This window comes from Phascolarctos cinereus, unplaced genomic scaffold, assembly GCF_003287225.1.
Source record: "Phascolarctos cinereus isolate Bilbo 61053 unplaced genomic scaffold, phaCin_HiC Scaffold_4;HRSCAF=312, whole genome shotgun sequence".
Lineage (NCBI taxonomy): Eukaryota > Metazoa > Chordata > Mammalia > Diprotodontia > Phascolarctidae > Phascolarctos > Phascolarctos cinereus.
In genome coordinates this window covers 685,568,787-685,590,223 of record NW_027555847.1, presented here as the reverse complement: position 1 = coordinate 685,590,223, position 21,437 = coordinate 685,568,787, and the positions used below count along the sequence as shown (strand labels likewise).

At 42.9% G+C, this 21,437-nt stretch overlaps 1 protein-coding gene across 1 annotated transcript in view; it reads right to left on the bottom strand.

Moving 5' to 3' along the window:
- GALNT9 (polypeptide N-acetylgalactosaminyltransferase 9) overlaps positions 1-21,437 on the bottom strand; it is a 285,945-nt gene that overhangs the window by 144,890 nt on the left and 119,618 nt on the right. The window contains exons 3-4 of the mRNA XM_021004317.2: positions 8,732-8,898; positions 6,626-6,800 (exon numbers count right to left, since the gene is read on the bottom strand). Coding sequence (XP_020859976.1) covers positions 6,626-6,800; positions 8,732-8,898 — 342 coding nt within the window. The remainder of the gene's footprint in view (positions 1-6,625; positions 6,801-8,731; positions 8,899-21,437) is intronic.

The window sequence follows — 21,437 nt, the reverse complement described above, 5'->3', positions numbered from 1 at the left end:
AAAGCTATTTGCAAAGCACTATGTAAACAACTAGCTGTTATTATTAGGTATCTGAAGTTCTGTCATAGAGAGACATTCAATTTATTCTGCTTAAATGCTAGTAAAGTCCTTTCCCCTAGCTAACCAAAATCCTTCATGCTACAATTTAAGCCTTCTGTTCTGCATCTGGTCACTGGAGAGGAGGTGATCATTCTTTGCCTAAGTGTAGCAGTAGCAATCATCAAATCCTAGGACTCTCCCTACCCTGCACTCTGCCCCCCCCAATCCCCCCACCCTTCCCCCCACCTGCTAATCTTCCTTCTTCCAAGTTATCTTCTCTGAGATTTTGTTACAGACTCAGAATCTCAGAATTCGAAGGGACTCCAGAGGACATCTTGTCCTGCCTGGACCTGGATGACATTCTGGACAAGTGTCATCTACTCTCCACCTGAAGACCTCCAATGAAGGGAAACCCATACCTCCAAAGGCAACTCATTCCATTTTGGAGTCTATCTCATTGTCCGAAAGTTTTTCCTGATCTCAAGCTGTCATTTGCTCAACTCTGCTGGTTCCACCTATCTAGTTCTCACCTCAAGTAGAACCAAGTCTAAAACCCCTTCAACATGGCAGCCTTGCGAAGAAGATTGCTCTCATGACTCTTCCTTCCTGATCTGGAGTCTTCTCTTCTCTAGATGAAATGCCCCCAGTTCCTTTAATCATTTTTTCCTGTGGCATTCTCCACCATTCTGATTGCTCCTTATTGGAACATGCTCCTGAAAAAACATTCCTCATGGTTCTAATTCTGCAAACTACCACCCGTCCTTGCAGATTAGGGTTGCACAGGAAAGGGCTGTTAAGAAGCATTCTAAGTCTGATATCTGTCAATGTTCTGGCTAGGGTTGCCCAGTGGTACCTGGGGCTGGAGCATAGACTGGATGGATGTAAATGAAGGTCTAGGTCAGGCAGTCAGCATTTTGTAGTGGGTCTGATTACTACTGGTTAAGAGTGTGAAGCAGAATAGACAATGGCCAGGACAATGGTACAGACAGAAATCTATCCATCCTCTCTCTGCCGGGTCTAGGATTAAAGTCTCTACAAAGTCGGTCTGGAGTGAGAGGATCTGGATTCAAATCTCACCTCTGGCACTTGCTGCCTGTATAACTTTGGGTATGTTACTTCAAGCCCACAAGCACCTATTAAGGACCTACGGTGTGCCAGGAACTATGCTAAGTGCTGGGACAAGAAAAGGCAAAAAAAATTAGTCCTTGCTTTCACAGTCTACTGGGGGAGATAAAATGTCAACAATTATGTTTCTGTAAGACATATGCAGAATAAGTGGAAAATTATCTCAGGGGGAAGGCATTAGTAGTAGTTGGGGGTTGGATAGGAGACTAGAAAAGACCTCTTGCAGAAGGAGCTTAGTCTTGAAAGAAGCCAGGAGACAAAGGTGAGAAGAAGAGTATTTCAGGTATAGGGTTGGTCAGTGAAAATGCCTGGAGTTGGGTGATGGACTCTGTATTGTATGAGGAACAGTAGGGGGCTGTATCACCAAGCAAGTGGAGGAAGGTAAGGTGTAAGAAAATTCTAAAGATAGGAAGGGACCAGTTATGAAGAGTTTTAAAAGCCAAACAGAAGAGTTTATGTTTGATCCTGGAAGTAATAGGGAGCCTGGAGGTTGAATCTAGATGTGTGTGGGGGTGACATCAGCCTGTGCTTTAGAAAGCACAATTTAGTGGTTGGAGGATGGTTTGGAGACTTGAGGCAGGCAGACCTACCTGTAGGCTATTACAATAGTCCAGGAGTGAGGTGATGAGGACCTGTACTGGGACGGAGGCAGTGTCAGAGGAAAAAAGGGAGCATATTCAAGAAAAGATGCAGAAGTGAAATCAATAGGCCTTGGCAACAGATTAGATATGGAAGATGAGAGATGGTGAGGAATCCAGGATGGCTCCTAAGTTGGGAGCCTGGATGATTGGGAAGATGATGGCACCATAGACAGGTACCATCCTAGCACTTAGCTCGGTACCTGGCACATAGACATAGGACATAGTCTCCAGGCTCTGGGTCAAAGTTACTGTAAGGTAGTGAGATAGCCCTGCTTTGCTTCCTTTCCCAGAGGAGGTCCAGCCTCCCTCCCTCACCCTGCATGGCTTCCTTTCATTTCACCATTTTCATTACTCCTAAGAGCACCCTGATGAGGCAGATGGCTTGTTTTCTCTTTGAATCAGCCACATTAAGGCTCTCTTGACTGACCCTGCGCAAGCCCTTCACTTAGGGCCCTTTCTGGCTGGGATGCCCCTGACTTGGCCTGATTGGCACCCTACCCTGAGGTGCCTCAGGGACCCAGAGAGAAGGAAATTCTGGATCACAAAAACGTGCTCCCCAAGATTAATTTCTAATGATCCATGCAGCAACAAGCATTTATCAAAAGCCCTAAGGATTCAAAGACAAAAGTAAGGCTTCCAGGGAGAGACTAGGCTCATACCTCATTCTGGAAATGGAAGCAGAACAGACAGGAATTAGGGCACATATTTGAACTCTCCCCAACATGGCTGAAAATAACAATAATAACTGAGATTTACATAGCACTTTAAAGTTTTCAACATGCATCATCTCCTGTGATTCTCAGTACAATGTAATAAAGCAAGGACTACAGGTTTTATAAACCCCATTTTACAGAAGAGGAAAACTGAGGATCACATAGCTAAGAGTAGGATTTGAATCCAGGGCTTCCTGGCTCCAAGTCCAGCACTTAGCTGAATCTACCACTCAACCTCTATAAAAGCAATAAAGTTTGGCCAAATGCAAGACAGGGAAACAATTACCCAGATTCCACAGCTGTTTCCTCCAGTGGAAGGAGGGTCCCCATCACCAAAGGACCAGAAGGGTGGATAGATGGTAGCTCCAACAGGGTGCTAAGTATTGTCCCAATATTGCCTGATGCTGCCTTCACATCTTATTTCCAAGTCCATCCTGTCCCCCTGTCTGATGTGGCCTGTGCCTTCTTCCTGGGGACCTTCAGAGAAGAGTCAGTGACTAGGCAGATGGACCCAAGAGCCGTTTACTTTTCTTGTATCGGGAGGTGCCCAGGAACGTTGCTGATTCCAGATGGCACCCCCTCCTGCAGGCTATGTGGAAAGGCATGCAGGCTTCCCTCATTCCAGAATGGACAGAGAGCTAAGCTCTTAAAAGACCCCCAAGTCCCCAGAGACATCATACTTTGGGAATCTTTCCAGGACCCCAGCCTTCGCATGCCGTGGCTCATTTCTAAGGGGTCTGAACTATAAGAGGGAAAAGATTACAGCATCCCAGACAATTAGAGCAAGAAGGGACCTCAGAGACCATCTAATATAAACTCCTCATTCAACAAAAGAGGAAACTGAGGCCTTGCCTAAGATGGCATGTACACTAAATACAGAAAAATGATTTGATCCCAGGCCCCACAACTCCAAATCCATTCCTCCTTCTGTAATACTACTAGAATCTGCCAAGCAAGGCTCCCTTCTCCAACTTGGTAACCAGGAAGACAATTCCATAGTCTCTGCATGACATAGCAGAGACGTCTCAATCTGGGGCAAGATCCCCAAGGACAGTACGGGGCACCAGGATAAGAACATGTTTACATGGTGCTGAACAGATGCTAACAGCTAGAAAATTCTGTCAAATGTGTAGATATTACATCTATGTGACATTTTGTCTGACTGATACATTACCCAGCCTCAGTTCTGCTCTGCCTCAGGGATGCTAGCACATCTGGGAACCCGGAATTACATAATTTAGATGGATTTTTTTTTCTTTCAGTCTTCAAAGCACCTCCATATCCATTACTGTATTTGATTCAATGTTGTTGTTGTTCAATTGTTTCAGTTGTGTCCTACTCTTTGGGACCCCATTTGGGGTTTTCTTGGCAAAGATCCTGGAGTGGTTTGTCATTTCCTTCTTCTGCTCATTTTACAGATGAGGAAACTGAGTCACAAAGGGTTAAGTGACTTGCCCAGGGTCACAGAGCTAGCAAATATCTGAAGCCAAATTTGAACTCATCTTTGTGACTCCAGGCCCTATGCCCTATCCATTGGGCCACTCAGCTGCCTTGATTAAATGTTACTCCCCCACATAAGTAACTTCAGTGGCTCCCCACTACCTCAAAGATAAAATGCAAACTCTTTAGCTTAGCATTTCAATCCTTTCACAAATTGTTTCCTGCCTACCAATCTAGGTCTTTGTTCTATGTCACATAACACCCTTTCATGTGATCATCATGCCCGTTTTATAGAAGAGACAACTGAGGCTCAGAGAAATTAAGTCACTTGCCCAGGGTCACACAGCTGGTAAGTAGCAATGGTGGGATTCAAACCCAGATCTCCCAGCACCTGGTTAGTGTTGTTCCTATGACTCCATGCTGCTCCCCCATCGAACATTTGATCTACGTCCAGAAAAATCATGGCTAAACTTTGGTCAGCCCCAAACCCCACAATAATGACCTCTGCCTTGTAGCATGAAGTTCAGGCTTGGGGCTGGCCTTATTTGGACTTTGCTAAAAAAAAAAAGTTTGCCGAGGCTGTGTGGAATTCTATTCTAGCCCCTGAATGTCTTGGTCAATTTCTCTGTTTCAGTCTGCTTCCCATAAAGTAGGTGAATGTTATTTACCTGCCTTGAAGCAATGTGAGGGAGGATTAATTAATTAATGTTTGTAAAGTGCTTCAGAGACCAAAAAACTTCGTGTAAATGCCAGGCGGCTAATGAATCTGGAGCCTCATGTGCTGCAGCTCCAGGATAAGGGTCTATTTGCCAGTGGATAAAAACAGCTTCTCAGTCTTGAAAATTAAAATTACGCATTTTTAAAAATTGTATTTTGACGTGGAAAGATTAACTGCACGCTCTGGCCCCAGTGCCACCTGCCATCACTGGATTCTGAGGCTTGGGAGGGAGTGGGCATCCTGAGCCTGAAAAGCAGGGCAAAAGAAATGGATGGGGGTGGGGGAGGGAAAGGGACTGAGGCTCTGACCATTGCAAGCATCAGGACTGGGGAAGCTGTCCGAAGAAGAGAAGACTTGAATAATCCCAGTGACTGGGGCCAAGACCCTGAGCTTGCAGAGTGTCAGATTTGGAGTTGGGTGTGTTTAAAATACCGAAAGGGAAGGTGAGTCCCCAAACAGAAAAGACCGCTGGACCAAATCCCAGCTCTGTTGTAAGAACCCGACCTTTTATTTTGTGTCTGGCCTCCTGGCAAGAACAGATGCTTTTGTAACTAAAAATAATGAATGAAAGCTCAGCTGCCCGAGCCTAGGTCAGGAGGAGTTATTGGCAAATACTCCTGAGCAAAGCATTCTCTGTGTCCTCATCAGCTCCTGGAACACCAAGGACCCAGCACTCAGCATTACTGGGCCAACGTGGTTGTCATTCACTTTGGACCAAAACTCCTTGAACAGGGTAATACATAGATTCTTTTCAGAAGCTTTTAGCTGCCAGAAATTGGCTAAATAGCAGAATAACAATTCTCTTCTTTCTCCCCTGTCCCCATATTCTTCTTCTTTCTCCTTTTTTTCTTCCCTTTTCTCCTTCTCTTCCTGTGCCTTCTCCTCTTCTCCTTTTCACTTTCCTCTTCCTTTCCTCTTTTCCCTCCCTATTCTTCTGTTCCCCTTCCTCTGCCTCTTCCTTTTCCACCTCCTTTTCTTTTTCTTCTTCCTCCTTTCCTTTTCTCTCATCCCCCTCCTCTTCTTCATCCTTTCTTTCTCATCTTTTTCTCTTTCTTTACTTCCTCATTTCCTCCTACTAGTTCTCTTCCATATTTTCTTCCTCTTTCTTTCCTTCTCATTCTGTTTTTCTTTTTACTTCTTTTCCTCTTCCCTTTTTTCCTCCCCTCTTCTTTTTTCTCATTTTCTTTGTTCCTCTTTTCCCCCTTCTTTCTCTTCTCTCTTTCTCTCTTTTCCTTCTGCCTTTCTATTTATCCCTCTTCTCTTTTCCTAATTTACTTCTCTTCCACTTATTAAAAAGGAAGACATACTTTTAGCGGGCAGGGCTTCATCTCTAAGCCTAGCTTCCTGCGCTGTCAATTCTGCAGCCCTGAACAATGACTTCATCTTTAGTCTGGCTTTTCATTGTAAAAGCAAAAACCTGATAAGAGAATCCAACTTCTTTCCAAGTACGTCACGGGGAAGAAACCAAACCTTAAACAAAACAAACCAGAGTCAAGGTGGCCAACCCCCTAATTAAGATTCTCTTGAGAGAAAGAATGAATGGCTTGGAAGGAGACCCTAATAAGTGTGGATAAGCATCCAGGGAATCCTCTGCTTTGGGGGGCTCAGAATAATTTCCTTGTCCAGTATTTCTGTGTGTCTCCACCAAGCTAGGCAAGAGGAACAGGATGCAATTCTTAGCAGTTCACGAAAGCACAATTTTTTTGCATCCAAAGTTCAATAACCAGAAATACCCAGGCAGGTTCCAGCAGTTGCACTGCCTAAGCAGGTCTATAGAGAACCCCATCCCCTGAGCTCTTCTATTCCCCTGCTGCCGAGACAATTTTATTTGTGAATTTGTTGCACTACGGAAACAGCCTACAAATGTGATAATACATGCGAGGCCACGTGATCCCCCAGGAGGAGGGCAGTGTGCTCAGAAATCTTTGGTTCCCATCACAGAAGCTTACCAGCCAATGTTGAATTCCACATGGGCGTCAAAGAAACCCACAATCGGAGAGGTTGCTGCTTTCCAGCCCTGGATGCGAGCTCGGATGAGTCCTTCCCTCTTGGTATTGCGGACTATTTTCACCAGCCCTGGGTATCTCTTATTTACATACTGGTCCAGATTAAATTTCAACTCCACTGAAAAAAGAACAGATCGACAGGGCTCAAAGTGAAGGAAGTGGGAGGTAGCAAATCCCTTCTGATCAGCTTCGCCAAAGGAAGAATGAAGCAATGAAATCCAAGCTGATGCAACACAACATGATGCAATATAACGCCATGCAACACAACTTTTTTTTTTCACTTAATGTAATACAATATTACAAGCAATGCTTAAGTCCTTGCTATGTTCACAGCATAGGGTCTGGTAGAACATGACTGACTTGTCACTTTCCCTTAGAAACCTTCCTGGATTAACTTTGCCCCTAATAATAATTTTGCCCCTAATAATATTTCCCTTAAGAGTAATCAAGGGAAAGAGAATTGCATAGCAGATAGAGATCTGACCTGGAAACCAGCAAGACCTTAGTTCAAGCCCTGTCTCTGATAAAGGCTGTCTGTGTGACCCTGGGTAACTCACTTAATCTCTCTGTAGGCAATTCTCTAAGACTGTAATTTATGGAGAAGGTGCCAATCTGCATGGGCAGAAAGAATTTCCTCACCTGGGAGTTTCCTATAACAATGAAATCCCAGATCCAGTCCTTATGCCTACTAGGAACGCTTCTGGACTCTACATCCTTTCAACACTCTCTTCTTCAGTTTGTAGAATGATAACATTTAGAAGCCATAGTGAATAGCCTTCTAGACTTATTAGAAAGGCCTGGGTTCAAATCCTACCTCTGACAGCTATTAGCTGCGTGACTATGAATAAGTCATTTAACCTCTACATGCTTCAGGCATGTAGCTAAGGCTTATTAAGCAGTGTCCAGCTAATAGCATATGCACCTGGAGGAGACCTCAGGGATACAGGAGATCAAGAATAATTTATGGAAACTTATATAGACTGTAGGGGGTGTCTTTGCCATGAAGAATTTTCATAGCCTTTATGCACATGGGTTAATAATAGCACCAATTAAATGGCCTGCCTGAGATCACACAGCCTTAAAATAAATGGCATGTATGCCTTGTTCTCACTTGAGCATCATTGCATACATGTCTAAGCTGTCTCTCCAAATGGGATATGAGATCCCCAAAGGTAGGAATCATGTCTTCTGAGCCTCCTGTCTCCTCTCCAGCATAGGGGAGCAAGAACTCAGCACTGTTTGGGGCCCTTAGTAAAGCCTTGTTAATTCACAAAGGATCATGGCTCATAAGAGTTAGAGTTTGGAAGGCACACTAGTGTTGCCCAGTTAAGATTGGGTATTTAACTCAAAGAGTCACTTGACAGTTGGAAGGACTGTAGGATTTAGAACCAGAAGTCATCTTCTAGGTCACTGAGACCAACCATTCCTATTTTACGATGAGAAGATGAAGGGCTCATAAATGTATGGTGACTTGCTCAAGGTCAGATGGCTAGCAAGTATCAGAGCTGAAATTTGAACATAATTCAACTTAACAAACATTTCCACCAGATCCAGGCTTCGTGATTCCAAATCCAGTGCCATTTAGAAACCACATTGTCCAACCTTTTCATTTGATAGATAAGGAAATTGAGGACCAAAGAAAGACCCACAATCATTGCCCAAAGTCACTTGTTTAATGGCAAGGCTGGCACATGAATCCAGGTCTCCTCACCCCCAGCCCAGGGCTCCTTTTCGCATTTGGAAGACAGTCATTCTGTTTATCTAGCACCAGGGAATGCTCTGTTTAGCTTCCTCTTCTGACGTGCCCCAGAAGAAGGAAAGCCCAAGTCCCTGAGCAGCACAATGAATGGGAGCCTAGCTGAGCATGCAGAGAGCCATAGTGCAGAGCTGGGATGCACTCACCCATTACTGAAACTTTCCTCTTGACCTGAACCCAGTGGCACCAGAGTGGGAAAGGTACTAGGAATTTATAATGTGACCTTCACACCCTAGGACTAAACACCTATGCTAAGAATCAAAAAACCCCCTGCTTGTTGCCCCCAGGCTCACCATTATCACTGTTGTCATCTACTAGGATGATCTCTTTGAGCAAGTGAGATGGAGTATGGTTGACAACGCTGTGTACTGAACGAAGGATCACGGAGAGAGCTTCGTTGACAAAAATGAAGACCACGGAGATCTGGGGCAGGTCCTCGGAATACATTATGTGTTTGCACCTGAAGAAGACAGGTGGGGAGGGAAGGAGATAGGGAGAAGGCAAGAGGACATAAAAAGATCATAGGTTTAGAGCTGAAAGGCAGCAGAGAGGTCATCTAGCACAAGCCCATCATTTTATAGAGGAGGTGACTGAGCCTCAGAGAGGTTAAATGACTGGTCCAAAGTCACACAGCCTGAATATCCAGGGAATCATAGGCCTAGAGCTGTTGGATATCTAGTTTTTATGGACACTAGAAGTCATCTAGTTCCACCCTTTCATTTTTCGTCATTGTAGACAAAAGTGATCTCGGGAACTCAAGGAAGAGCCAAGATTTTAGCTGAACTTTGAAGGCCTGGGGCAAAATGGAGACCTAGAGAGAAGGGAGGGTGTTACAGGCACAGTGAGTAGAAGCATGAGGTCAGGACACCATAAGGCAGGTTGGGGACTGAGTCATCCAATCTGGTGGGAGTCTAGGACATTTAGATAAAGGAATCATGGTGGCCTAGTCCTGCCTCTGAGACCTTCTAACCTGTTTGACCACAGTGGTCATAACAATAGAATGGAAGATCCTTGAGGGCAGAGGCTATCTAATTTTTGCATTTTCATTGTTAGTGCCTATGTGCAAGCTTGTTGATTGAATAATTGACTGACTATTAGCAAGTCCCTTAACCTCTAAGTGCCCTAGGGAACTCTCTAAGACTCTCTCTTCTCTCTCTCTCTCTCTCTCTCTCTCTCTCTCTCTCTCTCTCTCCCTTCTCTCCCTCTCTCTCTCTCTCTCCCCTTTTCCCTCTCCCTTCACACCTCTGTTGCCTTAGTCAGTAGTTTTCAGTCATGTCTGAGTCTTTGTGGCCCTCCCCCCCACATTTTGTTTTTTTGCAAAGATGCTGGAGTGGTTTGCATTTCTTTCTCCAGCTCATTTTACAGATGAGGAAACTCAGGCAAACAGGGTTAAGTGACTTGCCCAGGGTCACACAGCTGGTGTCTGAGGCCACATCTGAACTCAAGAAGATGAGTCTTCCTGACTCCAGGACCAGCACTTTATGCACTATGCCAGCTATGCAACCTAGCACTCTCTCTCTGTCTCTCTGTCTCTATTTCTATCTCTGTCTCTGACTCTCTCCCTCTTCTGTGTGTGTGTGTGTGTGTGTGTGTGTGTGTGTGTGTGTGTTTAGTGTCTTCTCTGCATCAGTGGAGTTACTTCCCAAATTAGGAATTCCTCATGCCAATGACATCACTATCCTGGAAGGGAGAGGGAGAGAGAGGGAGAAGAGAGAGAGAGAGAGAGAGAGAGAGAGAGAGAGAGAGAGAGAGAGAGAGAGAGAACCAAAGACTAATATTCAGGTAGTGCTTTGAGACTTGAAGTGCTTTACACAATTAGCTCATTTGATTCTCTCGACCGACACCCAGTGAGGTGGGCGCTAGACATTATTATCATCATTTGAGTCAACTAGTGGCTCAGTGGCTAGACCACTAAGCCAATCCCTTAATATAGTCTGTGGCATATGGTAGGTGCAATATAAATAAATGCTCATTCCTTTCCCTTCCCTTTCCTTATAATATTTGTAAAGCACTTAATCCAGTGCCATGGCTTGTCTCTTTCCTTCCTGTTTTTATAGAAAGGCAGTGTGGTAGATAGAGAGCTGGCCTCAGAGTCAGGAAGACTTGGGTTCATATCTTGCCTCTCACTATGCTGGCTATGTGACCCTGGGCAAGTATCCTGACATCTCAGTGCTCATACGCTGCAGAGAAGGCACTGATGTGAATTGGTAGGAAGATTTTCCTTGCTGGGAGTTCCCTTAAAGCTTAACTCAGGGGTAATTTCTTCCCCCAAGCCTTCCCAGTATCCTCAGCTGTCAATGGTCTTTCCTTCCTCAAATTATGGTCTGTATGCAGGTTACAGCTCCCTTAGTAGACTATAAGCTCCCTGAGGGCAGGGATTCTTTCTTTCTTTCTTTCTTTTTTTTCTTCACATCCCCAGCAGAAGGGATGGGGCATAGGAGATGATTAAAAAGTGCTTATTTGATTGGCCTGAAATAGAAAAACCTGAGGAAGATATGCCATAAAAGCAACAGGGTTAGGAGAAAAACATTTTAAATATCAGCCCTCATCAGGGCTTCTGTGGGAAAGCAGTAGGGATTTCTCAGTGCTCACTTGCTGGCATTAAAATTAACTCAAACCTGTTTAATTAGAAATGTGCCCTCATTCCCTCAGTACACACCCCAGGTTTCCATGGCAATCATGGAGCTGCCTGGCCAGCTCCAGCCCGTGCCAGCCTCTGTCTCCCTTGCCCTCTCTCATTAGAGCTGATGACCCGGTTATCCAGCATTTCTGCATAATGGTTTTCCTCCCACCTCCCTCTAGCAGCAATGCTCAGGGGTCTCCTCTTCGACAACAGGGAGGCTTGCCTATAATTTGATAAGTTTCTAAATAGCACAGAAAAGGGGGGGGGTCTCTGCTTTGGCCAAAGTTGCTGCTGGAGGAGGAGGGGGGAAAGGAGGAGAAGAAGAGGAGAGGGAGAGGAGCAGGAGGGGGAAGAGAAGGAGGAGGGGATGGGGAAGAGGAGGGAGATGGGGAGTGGAGGAGGAGGATAGGGGGAGGAGGAAAAGGAGGAGGAGTCATCGTTGGAAAAGTCTGGGCCCATCCCCTGATGTCCTCTGCTCACCTTCCCAGCAGGACACACACAGGTGTCCCCTAAAAATAGCCTGGCACCTGCAGAGTCAGACCGCCCCATCAGCTGGGCCCTACCTCAGCTATTTGAAAGTTCTTCCATGGTTTTAATTCACTTGCATTTCTCTTTTAACACAAAGTATCATGCCTGCCTTCTTAGCCCAGTGAGGACTTGCCTTCTCTCCCTAACCTGCCTGCCCACACCCAGGCAGGCTCTGAGCTTCCTTGTGGCTCAAAGGGGACCACTCAGGTCCACGCTCAGAGCACTTGGTTCAAAGCTCAGGCTGCCCTTGGGCTGAGTGGCTGGTGGTTTTATGGGAGTAATGGGTTTGGAGTCAGAAGACCTGCCTTTAAACCCTTTGCCTTTGACAAATTTAATTTCCTTTCATGGCAGCAAACTTTTATTAAATACCAACTATGTGTCAGTATTGTGTTTGGACTTGGGGGTACAGAGATAAAAATCAAACAGTCCCTGACCTCAAAGACCTTACATTTTCCTGGGGGTATGTGTGGGGGAATGTGTGTGAGAATCCTGTGTAGCTGGTACAAGGGGAAGATCACTGCCTATGAAGTCAGGACACTTGGGTTCAAATTCTGCTTCTGACTCTTATTACCCATGTGACCATGGGCATCACTTAACCACCCCCCAGGTCTCAGTTTCCTTATTTGTAAAATGAGGGGGTTGGATTACATGTGCTATGAGGTTTCTTGCAGCTTTGCCTCTATGAAGTTCTGTACTGATATAAAACACATGATAAAGTAAGTTCAAGAGGGAAAGAATGCTGATAATCAGGGGGTTCAGGAAAGCACCTCTTGGGAATAGTTTCTTCATCTTTAAAATGAGGAAATTAGACTTCATGAACCCTTTAAAATCCCTTCCAGCCTGAAATATATGATCCTAGAATTTCCCTTTTTTTTTAATGAAATCTACTTTTTGGTACAGGAGATCAAGGACTACTCATTCTGTTTTTTGTCAAATTTCGGCAGTATACTTTTCAACTAGCTCCTCCTCCCCCCCCCTCCCCTCCCCTCCCCCTCCCCTCCCCTTCCTCCTCCTCCTCCTCCTCCTCCTCCTTTTTCTTCTCCCTCTCCTCCTTCCTTCACTCCCACACCCTATCCATTTAGTTCACTTTTAGTTCAATTAAACAATTTTTATATGCCTAATATGAACAAGACACTTGGAGATACAAAGAAAAAAACCTGAACAGTTCTTGCCCTGAAGGAATTTATTTTCTATTGGGAATTATACCATGGACACAGATAAAAAAATATAAGATTATTTGAAGCACATGAGCTGGGCCTTGAAAAAATTCAGTGGGACAAGGGCTTCTTTGTCCCCCCTGAAGCCAATCATTTCTATAAATTGTAAACTTCTCCAAGTCAGGGGCCATGCCTAATGTACCTTTCCAGTCTTCTTACATCTTACTCTCCTCACCCCCACACCCCACCCCTATGTATTCTTTCATCCAGTGACGTGGGTTCCTTCCTGTTCTTCAAAGCAAGACACTCCATCTCCAGATTCTGGTCAACTGCACTGGCTGTCTGCCTGGAATGCTCTCCCTCTTTATCTCTGCCTTCTGCCTTTCCTGGCTTCTTTCAAGCCTCAGCTGAAGTCCTATTTTTTGCAAGAAGCCATTCCTAGTCCTCCTTAACATTAGTGTCTTTTTTTTTTTTTGGTGAGGCAGTCATGGTTAAGTGATTTGCCCAGGGTCACACAGCTAGTAAGTGTCAAGTGTCTGAGGCTGGATTTGAACTCAGGTTCTCCTGACTCCAGAGCCAGTGCTCTATCCATTGCGCCACCTCGCTGCCCTCAGTGCCTTTCTTTAGAGACTATTTTTTTGTCTATATCATGATCATACATAGATGTTACATGTTGTCTCCCCCATTAGACTGTGACCTCCTTGCAGGCAGGGGTTTTCTTTTCCCTTTCTTTGTATCATCAGCATTTAACTCAGTGCCTGACATATGGTAGGAACTAAATAAATGCTATTAGCCAACTGACTGACTTCATATCCCCAGTGGATAAGTATGGGATCCTGTGCACCAAGTAGTCTCAGTAAATATTTATTGATGATAAAGGAGGATGGATTCGAACGACCCTGTGTTAGGCTGTTATAAATAGGGCTCACTGTAGGAAATGTCGTTGTTTTTTTCCCAGAGCCTTCCTGGTACTGTATTTTTCAACTCATCTCCCCTAATCTCCCCATTTCTTAGCTCCTCTGGGACCTTACCCAGGGCAAGTACTCAGCCCAAGATCACTTAGTTTCAGCTCATTGAAGAGTTCACAAGCAGGGAATATTTTGCTCTTATCACTCCACTGGAAAAGAAGCCTTTTGGAGTCCTGTAAAACAGGCCGAAGGCATAAGCTATATCCTCAGACTTCTAGGGTGCTGTTTACTTATGGGAGAGAGCTATTAGAGGATAATTGATTGAGTGTGAGTCATTTCTTATCAGGGATTTGATAACAGTTTATCATCTGTATCAGCAGCAGCAGCCTCTAAGCTAGTAGTGAGTTCCCTCCCAATGCTTTCTTTCTGACTCTCATAGTTGGAATATCAGTCAGTCCATAAGGTAAGCATGGACTGATCACCTACTATGTGGTAGATGCTGTGATAAGTGTTGGTGATACAAAGAATGCTTATCTTAGATGCTCATCTACTGGGGATGGCTAAACAAATCACGATACATGAATGCAGTGAAACATTTCTGTGCTAAAGAAATGATGGGAGTTTGAAATTATACAAAAAAAATTCTAAACAGTGTATGCCTTTTGACCCAGCAATACCAGTGCTAGGATTATACCCATAAGAGATCAAAGAAAAGGGAAAAGGTCCTTCATGTACAAAAATATTTGTAGCAGCTCTTTTTTTGGGGTGGTAAAAAGCTGGCAACTAAGATGATGTTTAACAATTGAGGAATAGTTGGATAAACTGTGGTATATACGAGTGAGATGAGGCAGCTAGGTGGTACAGTGGATACAGTGCTAAGCTTGGAATAAGGAAGATTTGAATTCAAATCTGGCATCTCACATTTACTAGCTGTGTGACCCTGGGCAAGTCACTTATCTTTGTCTGCCTCAGTTTCCTCATCTGTAAAAACTGTGGATAATAATAGCACCTGTAGCCCAGGGTTTTTGTGAGGACCAAATCAGATAATAATTGTAAAGCGCACAGTGCCTAGCATATAGTAAGTGCTATATAAATGCTAGCTATCATTATCCTTATCATCCTCATCATTATCATTATCACCACCACCACCACCACCATCATCATTATCATCATCTTCATCATCATTACACTGTAAGAAATGAGGAAATAGGTATATTCAAAGAGTCATGGAAAGATTTATATAAACTGATGCAAAGTGAAGTCAGCAGAACCAGAGAAACAATTTATATTATGACATCAAAATAAAAATGAACAATTTTGAAGATTTTTATAAACTGATGGAGAATGAAATGGCTAGAATCAAGGCAACCATTTTTACATTGATAACAATACTTGAACACCAAAAAAAACCTTTGAAAACTGTAAGAACTGTGACTAATACAGTGACCATTCAAGATGGCAAAGGACTGATAAAACATGCCATCCATAAATAGACCCACAACAGATTTAGCATGCAGAATGGGCCATATATGTTTTTTGTATACAAACACTGAGGAAATTTGTTTTTCTTGACTACATATTTGTTATAAGAAATTTTGCTTTTTTACTGTTTTCAATGGGTTGGGGAGTGGGAGGGAGAAAAAATAGATTTCTGTTAATATTTAAAAATAGAGAGGGGGGTGTGCTGTAGATATAAACTGTTTCATTCAATTTCAGTTGCAGTTACTGTATTATTAGTTTTACTAGCTATGTTACTTTGTTGCAAGAGACTTCTCATGAATCAAGAATAATCTGTGAATGTTTACAATGTTAAAAAAAACCACATCAATAAAATGGAAAGTGCAAAAAATTAAAAAACCAACAAGCCACTAAGGAGGTGGAATATTAGCTGGGACTTGAAGGAAGCCAGAGAAGCCAAGAGAAATATTTTTGGAGAGCTTGTACACAATTGGAACTGGAAGTGGCCAACATATATCTGTCCACAAATCCCCTCTACAATGTAACCAAGTCATTATCTATCTTTGGCTTGAAGGCCTTCAATGTACGTAGAAGTATGGGGTGGAGAGAGACCCAGATAGCTGTTATTGCTAAAAATTTTTGACATGAAGCTGAAGTTGGCCTCTCTGAACCTTTCCTCCTGTCTAATTCTTCCCTCTGAGGCCAAGTGGAACAAATAGACTCTCTTATGGAGCTGTTCTGTCAATCCTTTTAGAGACTTCATTTCCAAAGAAGTGGAAACCATTAGATCTAATGATCCCCTAGATAAGGTCTTTTGAGAAATTTCATTTATCTTCACAGGTTACCAGGGAGTACTATGCTACACTAAGCCAGAATGTTTAAAAGACAAGTCAAAGGGTGAGAATTTCTTACTGATGACCCTGGAAATAAATGAAGCTGGTATGAATTCAGTGTCTCTGCTACTCTGGCCAGGACTTGATGGCTGGAGGGAAAAGGCCTAGGGAAAACAGTCCTCAGATATAAATCTGTGGAGAAGAAAAGTAAAATTGTGACTTCAAATTAGGAAACCAGGCTCCTACATGAGCTGGGTTGCAGCAGTGGGCTTCCCATCTGGAACAGGTCCAACATCTGTCCTCTAGAGTGATAAACAGAAGTGGGTAGGAGGTAGATGGGGATGCACAACCAAGTCTCTTTCCTCTCAAAGAGTAGGATTTGGGGGAAAGAAAATATGGTGGATTTTCACCTGATAGACTGCACAAGTCTGGGCTGATTTGAAAACAGCATCCTCATTCAACACAGTTCTGGGCACCGCAGCTCAATATGTGCACTGATAAGTTAAAAGTGTCCAGAGGAGAGCAGGTGGGATGGTGAAGATCCTTGAATCCACATCATATGAGGATGGATTGAAGGAGCTGGAGAAGAGGAGGTTCAGGGGAAGAAATGGTGGCTGTCTTCGTGTATTTGAAGGGAGAAAGGAGAAGACTTGTTTTCTTTGGCTCCAGAGGGTAAAACTAGGAACAATGCTGGGATTGGGAAAGGATGTTGTGAAGAGGTGGATTCAGCTTCAATATCAGGGAAAAAAACCATTCCCAATAATGAAAGCTGTCCCCACCCCCTGGAGAGCTTCCAGCAGAAGCCAGATACACACTTGTCGAATCTATTACATTGAGGACTCCTTTCTGGTATGGGTTGAATTAGATGGTTGTTGAGGTCCTTTTAAATATCAAATCCTATGACTGTTATTCTGTAATGGAGATGAACTTACTAAGAGTGAAATGGAGTTTGTGCTGAGCACCATGGTAGACATTGGGTTGAGTTGCTTAGTATGATAAATTAAGCCATTTGAGGCCAACAATATGATTGGCCTTGGAATAATAACCAAGTCTCCTTCCACACTCCTACCTACCATTGAGGTTTGGTTATTATCCCAAGGCCAATCTTAACAGGGGAAAAGAAGAAATGGGATGGGGAGGAGATAGAAAAAAGAGCCAGAATGTCAGAGTGTGTCTGTATGAGTGGGTCCATGACAGATAATGTCTCTGATGTTTACTGTTTACATGATAGCATAAGATAACCATCATGAGATAATGTTTGTTAAATGGGGAAGGACATGAGAGAGGTAGAAGAGTCCTTAAAAAACACAATTGGCAAACTGGAAAAAAAGTACACTGAAGAAAACAAATCCCTTAAAAATAAAATTGGCCAATTGCAGAAGGAAGTACAAAAACTAACAGAAGAAAACAATCTGTTAAAAACTAGAATTGGACAAATGGAAACTAATGACTCTATGAGAGAGCAAGAATCAGTCAAACAGAAAGAAAAATTGAAAAATTAAATGAAAACATAAAATACCTCATCAGTAAAACAACCGACCTGGAAAATCGATACAGGACAGACAATTTAAAAATCATTGGACAACCTGAAAATCATGATGAAAAAAAAGAGCCTGGACAGTATCTTTCAGGAAATCATAAAGGAAAACTGCCCTGAAGTCCTAGAACCAGAAGGCAAAATAACCATAGAAAGAATACACTGCTCACCACCTGAAAGAGATCCCAAATTAACAATACCAAGGAATATAATAGCAAAATTCCAAAATCACCAGATGAAAGAGAAGGTGCTGCAAGCAGCCAGAAAGAATTTAAATATCATGGAACCACAGTCAGGATTACACAGGACCTTGCAGCTTCTACATTAAAAGACCGCAGGCATGGAACATGATATTCTAAGGCAAAGGAGCTTGGATTGCAGCCAAGGATCAACTACCCAGCAAAAATGAGCATGATTTTTCAAGGGAGGAGATGGATATTCAATGAAATAGGGACTTCCAAACTTCCTGATAAAAAGACCAGAGCTCAACAAAAAATTTGATCTTCAAGTACAGACTCAAGAAACATAAAAGGTAAATGGGACAGAAAGATACAATATGTTGTTAATAAGGGGACTGTTTACATCACCACAAGGGAAGATGACACTTGCAACTCTTGAGAACTGTATTGTTATTACCATGTTAAAGGAGTATACATAAAGAGGTGGATATTAGTTGACTTTGATGTAATGATAAAAAAAATCTAATCAAGTGGGTTAAATGGATCCAAATAAGTGGATTAGTCTGATCTTAGAAAATGTACTGAGAAAGGAGGAGGCAGACAAGGGTAAATTACATTACAGGAAAAGACACAAAATCCTATTACAGCAGAGGGAAAGAAGGGAGGGGGCGAGCATTGTTTGAACCTTACTCTCATCAGATTTGGCTCAAGAAGGGAATAACAGAATCAGTTAGGTATAGAAATCTAACTTGCCTTACAGGCAGTAGGAGGGAAAAGGGGAAAGAAAAGGGAGGGGGGATAGAAGGGAGGGAAGAAGCAGTAAGGGTAAAGGGGAAGAAAAGGGAAAGGGATAATAGAAAGGAGGAGAGACTAAAGGAGGCGGTGGTCAAAAGCAAAACACTAGTGAGAAGGGGAAAGGATAAAGAAGAAAGAAAAGTATAAACAGGGGGGAAAAGAATGGAGAAAAAGAAACAGATAGTAATCGTAACTGTGAATGTGAATGGGATGAACTCTCCCATAAAACAGAAGTGGACAGCAGAATGGATTAAAAACCATAATCCTACAATATGTTGTTTACAGGAAACACATTTAAAAAAGAGTGACATACACAGGGTAAAGGTAAAAGGCTGGAGCAGAATATATTATGCTTCAGCTGAAGTACAAAAAAGCAGGGGTAGCAATGAATATAAAGGAATACTATTGTGCTATAAGAAATGATAAACAGGCTGACTTCAGAAAAACCTGGAAAGACTTGTATGGTCTGATGCTGAGTGAAGTGAGCAGAACTAAGAGAACATTGTCACAATAATAGCCATGTTGTACAATGACTAATATTGAAAAACTTAACCCTTCTCAGCAATTACAAGGATCCAAGACATCTCCAGAGGCCTCGTGATGGAAAATGCTGTCCACATCCAAAGAAAGAACTATGGAAGTTGAATCACTATCTTTTTTTTTTCCTCTTCTGTTGAGTTTGGTTTCCTCTTTCTGATGGTTCCTCCTACTGGTTTTAATTTTTTGCTTACAACTTCACTAATGTGAAAATATGTTTAATAGGAATGTAAATGTAAAGCCTATATCAGATTGTGTGCTGTCTTGGGGAGGGTGGTGGGGAGGAAGGGGGAGAAAAAATTTAAACTCAAAAGCATATGGAAGTGATTGTTGATAAATCAAAATAAATTAATAAAATAAATTTTAAAAAAGGAAATTAAAAAAAAAGATTGCTGGGGACTCAGAATGGTGCCATCCAATATATCACATCTGCCAGGGTTCTACAAACTCTACAAAGATCAGCACGTAGGTTTTAGCATGCACTTCATCTTGTTAGGTGGACACAATCTGGTTGGGCCTGCCTCCACATGTTGCCTTAATTCTCACTCTCTCCCTGGTCCTTAATCATGAGTCCCCTGGGGATGACCTGTATTCTTCCAGGTAACTGCGCCTGAAGATCCAAAATTCACTCTTAAATCACCCAGGAATCATCACCCTAACACATCTCCATTCACCCTCTGTAAGCTACATTCACTTATTCTTTGACTCTCATCATTTGTCTCAGCACCAGCTCAGTCACTCAAACCAAATGCTACATCTCCATCAATTGTACTCAATATAGTCACAAGCAAGCAGAGGTCAGCTTCCTACAATATATATACCACTGATGACTGGTGTGAGTGGCTGATGTGCATCCAGTCTTGGAGAGATAGGAAGACCCAAAAGAGATAAGTGGGGAGGAAGGAGAGAGGAGAAGAAGAGGGAGAGGGAGAAGGATGGAGGAAGGAGGGAGAGGGAGAAGGGGAGAGATGAGAGAGAGATAGAGAGAGGGAGAGAGACAGAGAGACAGAGAGAGAGACAGAGAAAGACAGAGACAGAGAGAGACAGAGAAAGAGAGAGAGAGAGAGAGAGAAGAGAGAGAGAGAGAGAGAGAGAGAGAGAGAGAGAGATCGAGAACTGGGAGTATTAATAATGGATGAAAGAAGACTTAGGCTAAGTAAAGCATAAAGCCTTCCAGTATTTGAAAGGCTGTTCCACAGAAGAGGGTTTAGCATTATTTTGCTTGGTCCCAAGGGCAGATTCAGAAATGGATGGAAGTTGTCCAGGGGCAGATTTACACTTGGTGCCAGGAAATGCTTCCTTCCAAGTAGAGCTTCTCCAAAGTAGCCTAGAATGCCTTGGTAGGTGGTCAGTTCTTCCTTATTTGAGGGGAGTGTCTTCAAGTACAGGCTGTCTGACCACTTGTCAGGGATGTTATGAAGGGGATTCCTTTTGTTTATGAGCTGGACCAGGTAGTTGGTGAGGTCTCTTCCAACTCTCAAATTCTGTAATTCAGTCAGATATTGAGATTAGGAGCTCCAGAAAGCAATAGAATATTAAATACCCACAATAACCTGGTTCATTTCTATTTCTTCTCTTCTGCTTACTTCTATTTGGGTCAATCTTTTGTGCCAGAGACTGCAGAGGAAAAGAAATCAGCCTTTTCATGCCAGGGGAGAGAATGGAAATTTTCCCTAGATAAAGATCGAAATCTTCTAAAGGATTTGAGGTGTTATTTATTTATTTTTTAAAAGGAGAAGAAGTCATTGTGATTCCAAAAAATAAATAATATAAAGTAATCCCATTTTTGCCAGCTTAATAATGACATGTTAACAATCCAATGTGTCAAGAAACATTCTGAACACAGACTATTAAACAGCCAACTCTCAAACACCCGCTGTAATGTACTGGCAAGGGGGAGATCCGCAGTTGATGCTTCTCATGAATATAAAGACCTTTTGCTCTACAGTTTGGTTTGAAGAAGTGGTCCATAAAGAATTTTAAAGTTAAGAAGAGTAATTGTGAACAAGAACATGGTAAAACTAACTTACACAGGTGAATTGGTATTCACTTTTCCCTGCAACTCAAGCTATGAGGGCTTCAGTCCATTGCTAAGATTGAAAAAGGGCTTTATAGAAGGGCTAGATGAGGCAAACAATAGGTCCATTTGTCCGATGGATTTAAGGGAAGGGCATGTGTTTCAGCTGGAGATACTTGAGGAAGCATAGAGAAGCAAGCAGGTGCAAGAAGGATCATAGATCTAGGCAAGCAGGGAAACTTACGGTCTCCATCCAATCTCCTTATTTTATGAAGGAGGAAACTGAAGCCAAGGGAGGCTTAATTGACTTGCCCAAGATCACAGAAGTAAAATCTATGAATAACTATGAGAGATGTATTTGAACCCAAGTCTTTTGACACCAGAGGTATTGCTCTTTCCCTTGTTCATAGGATTATCACTCAAGAGC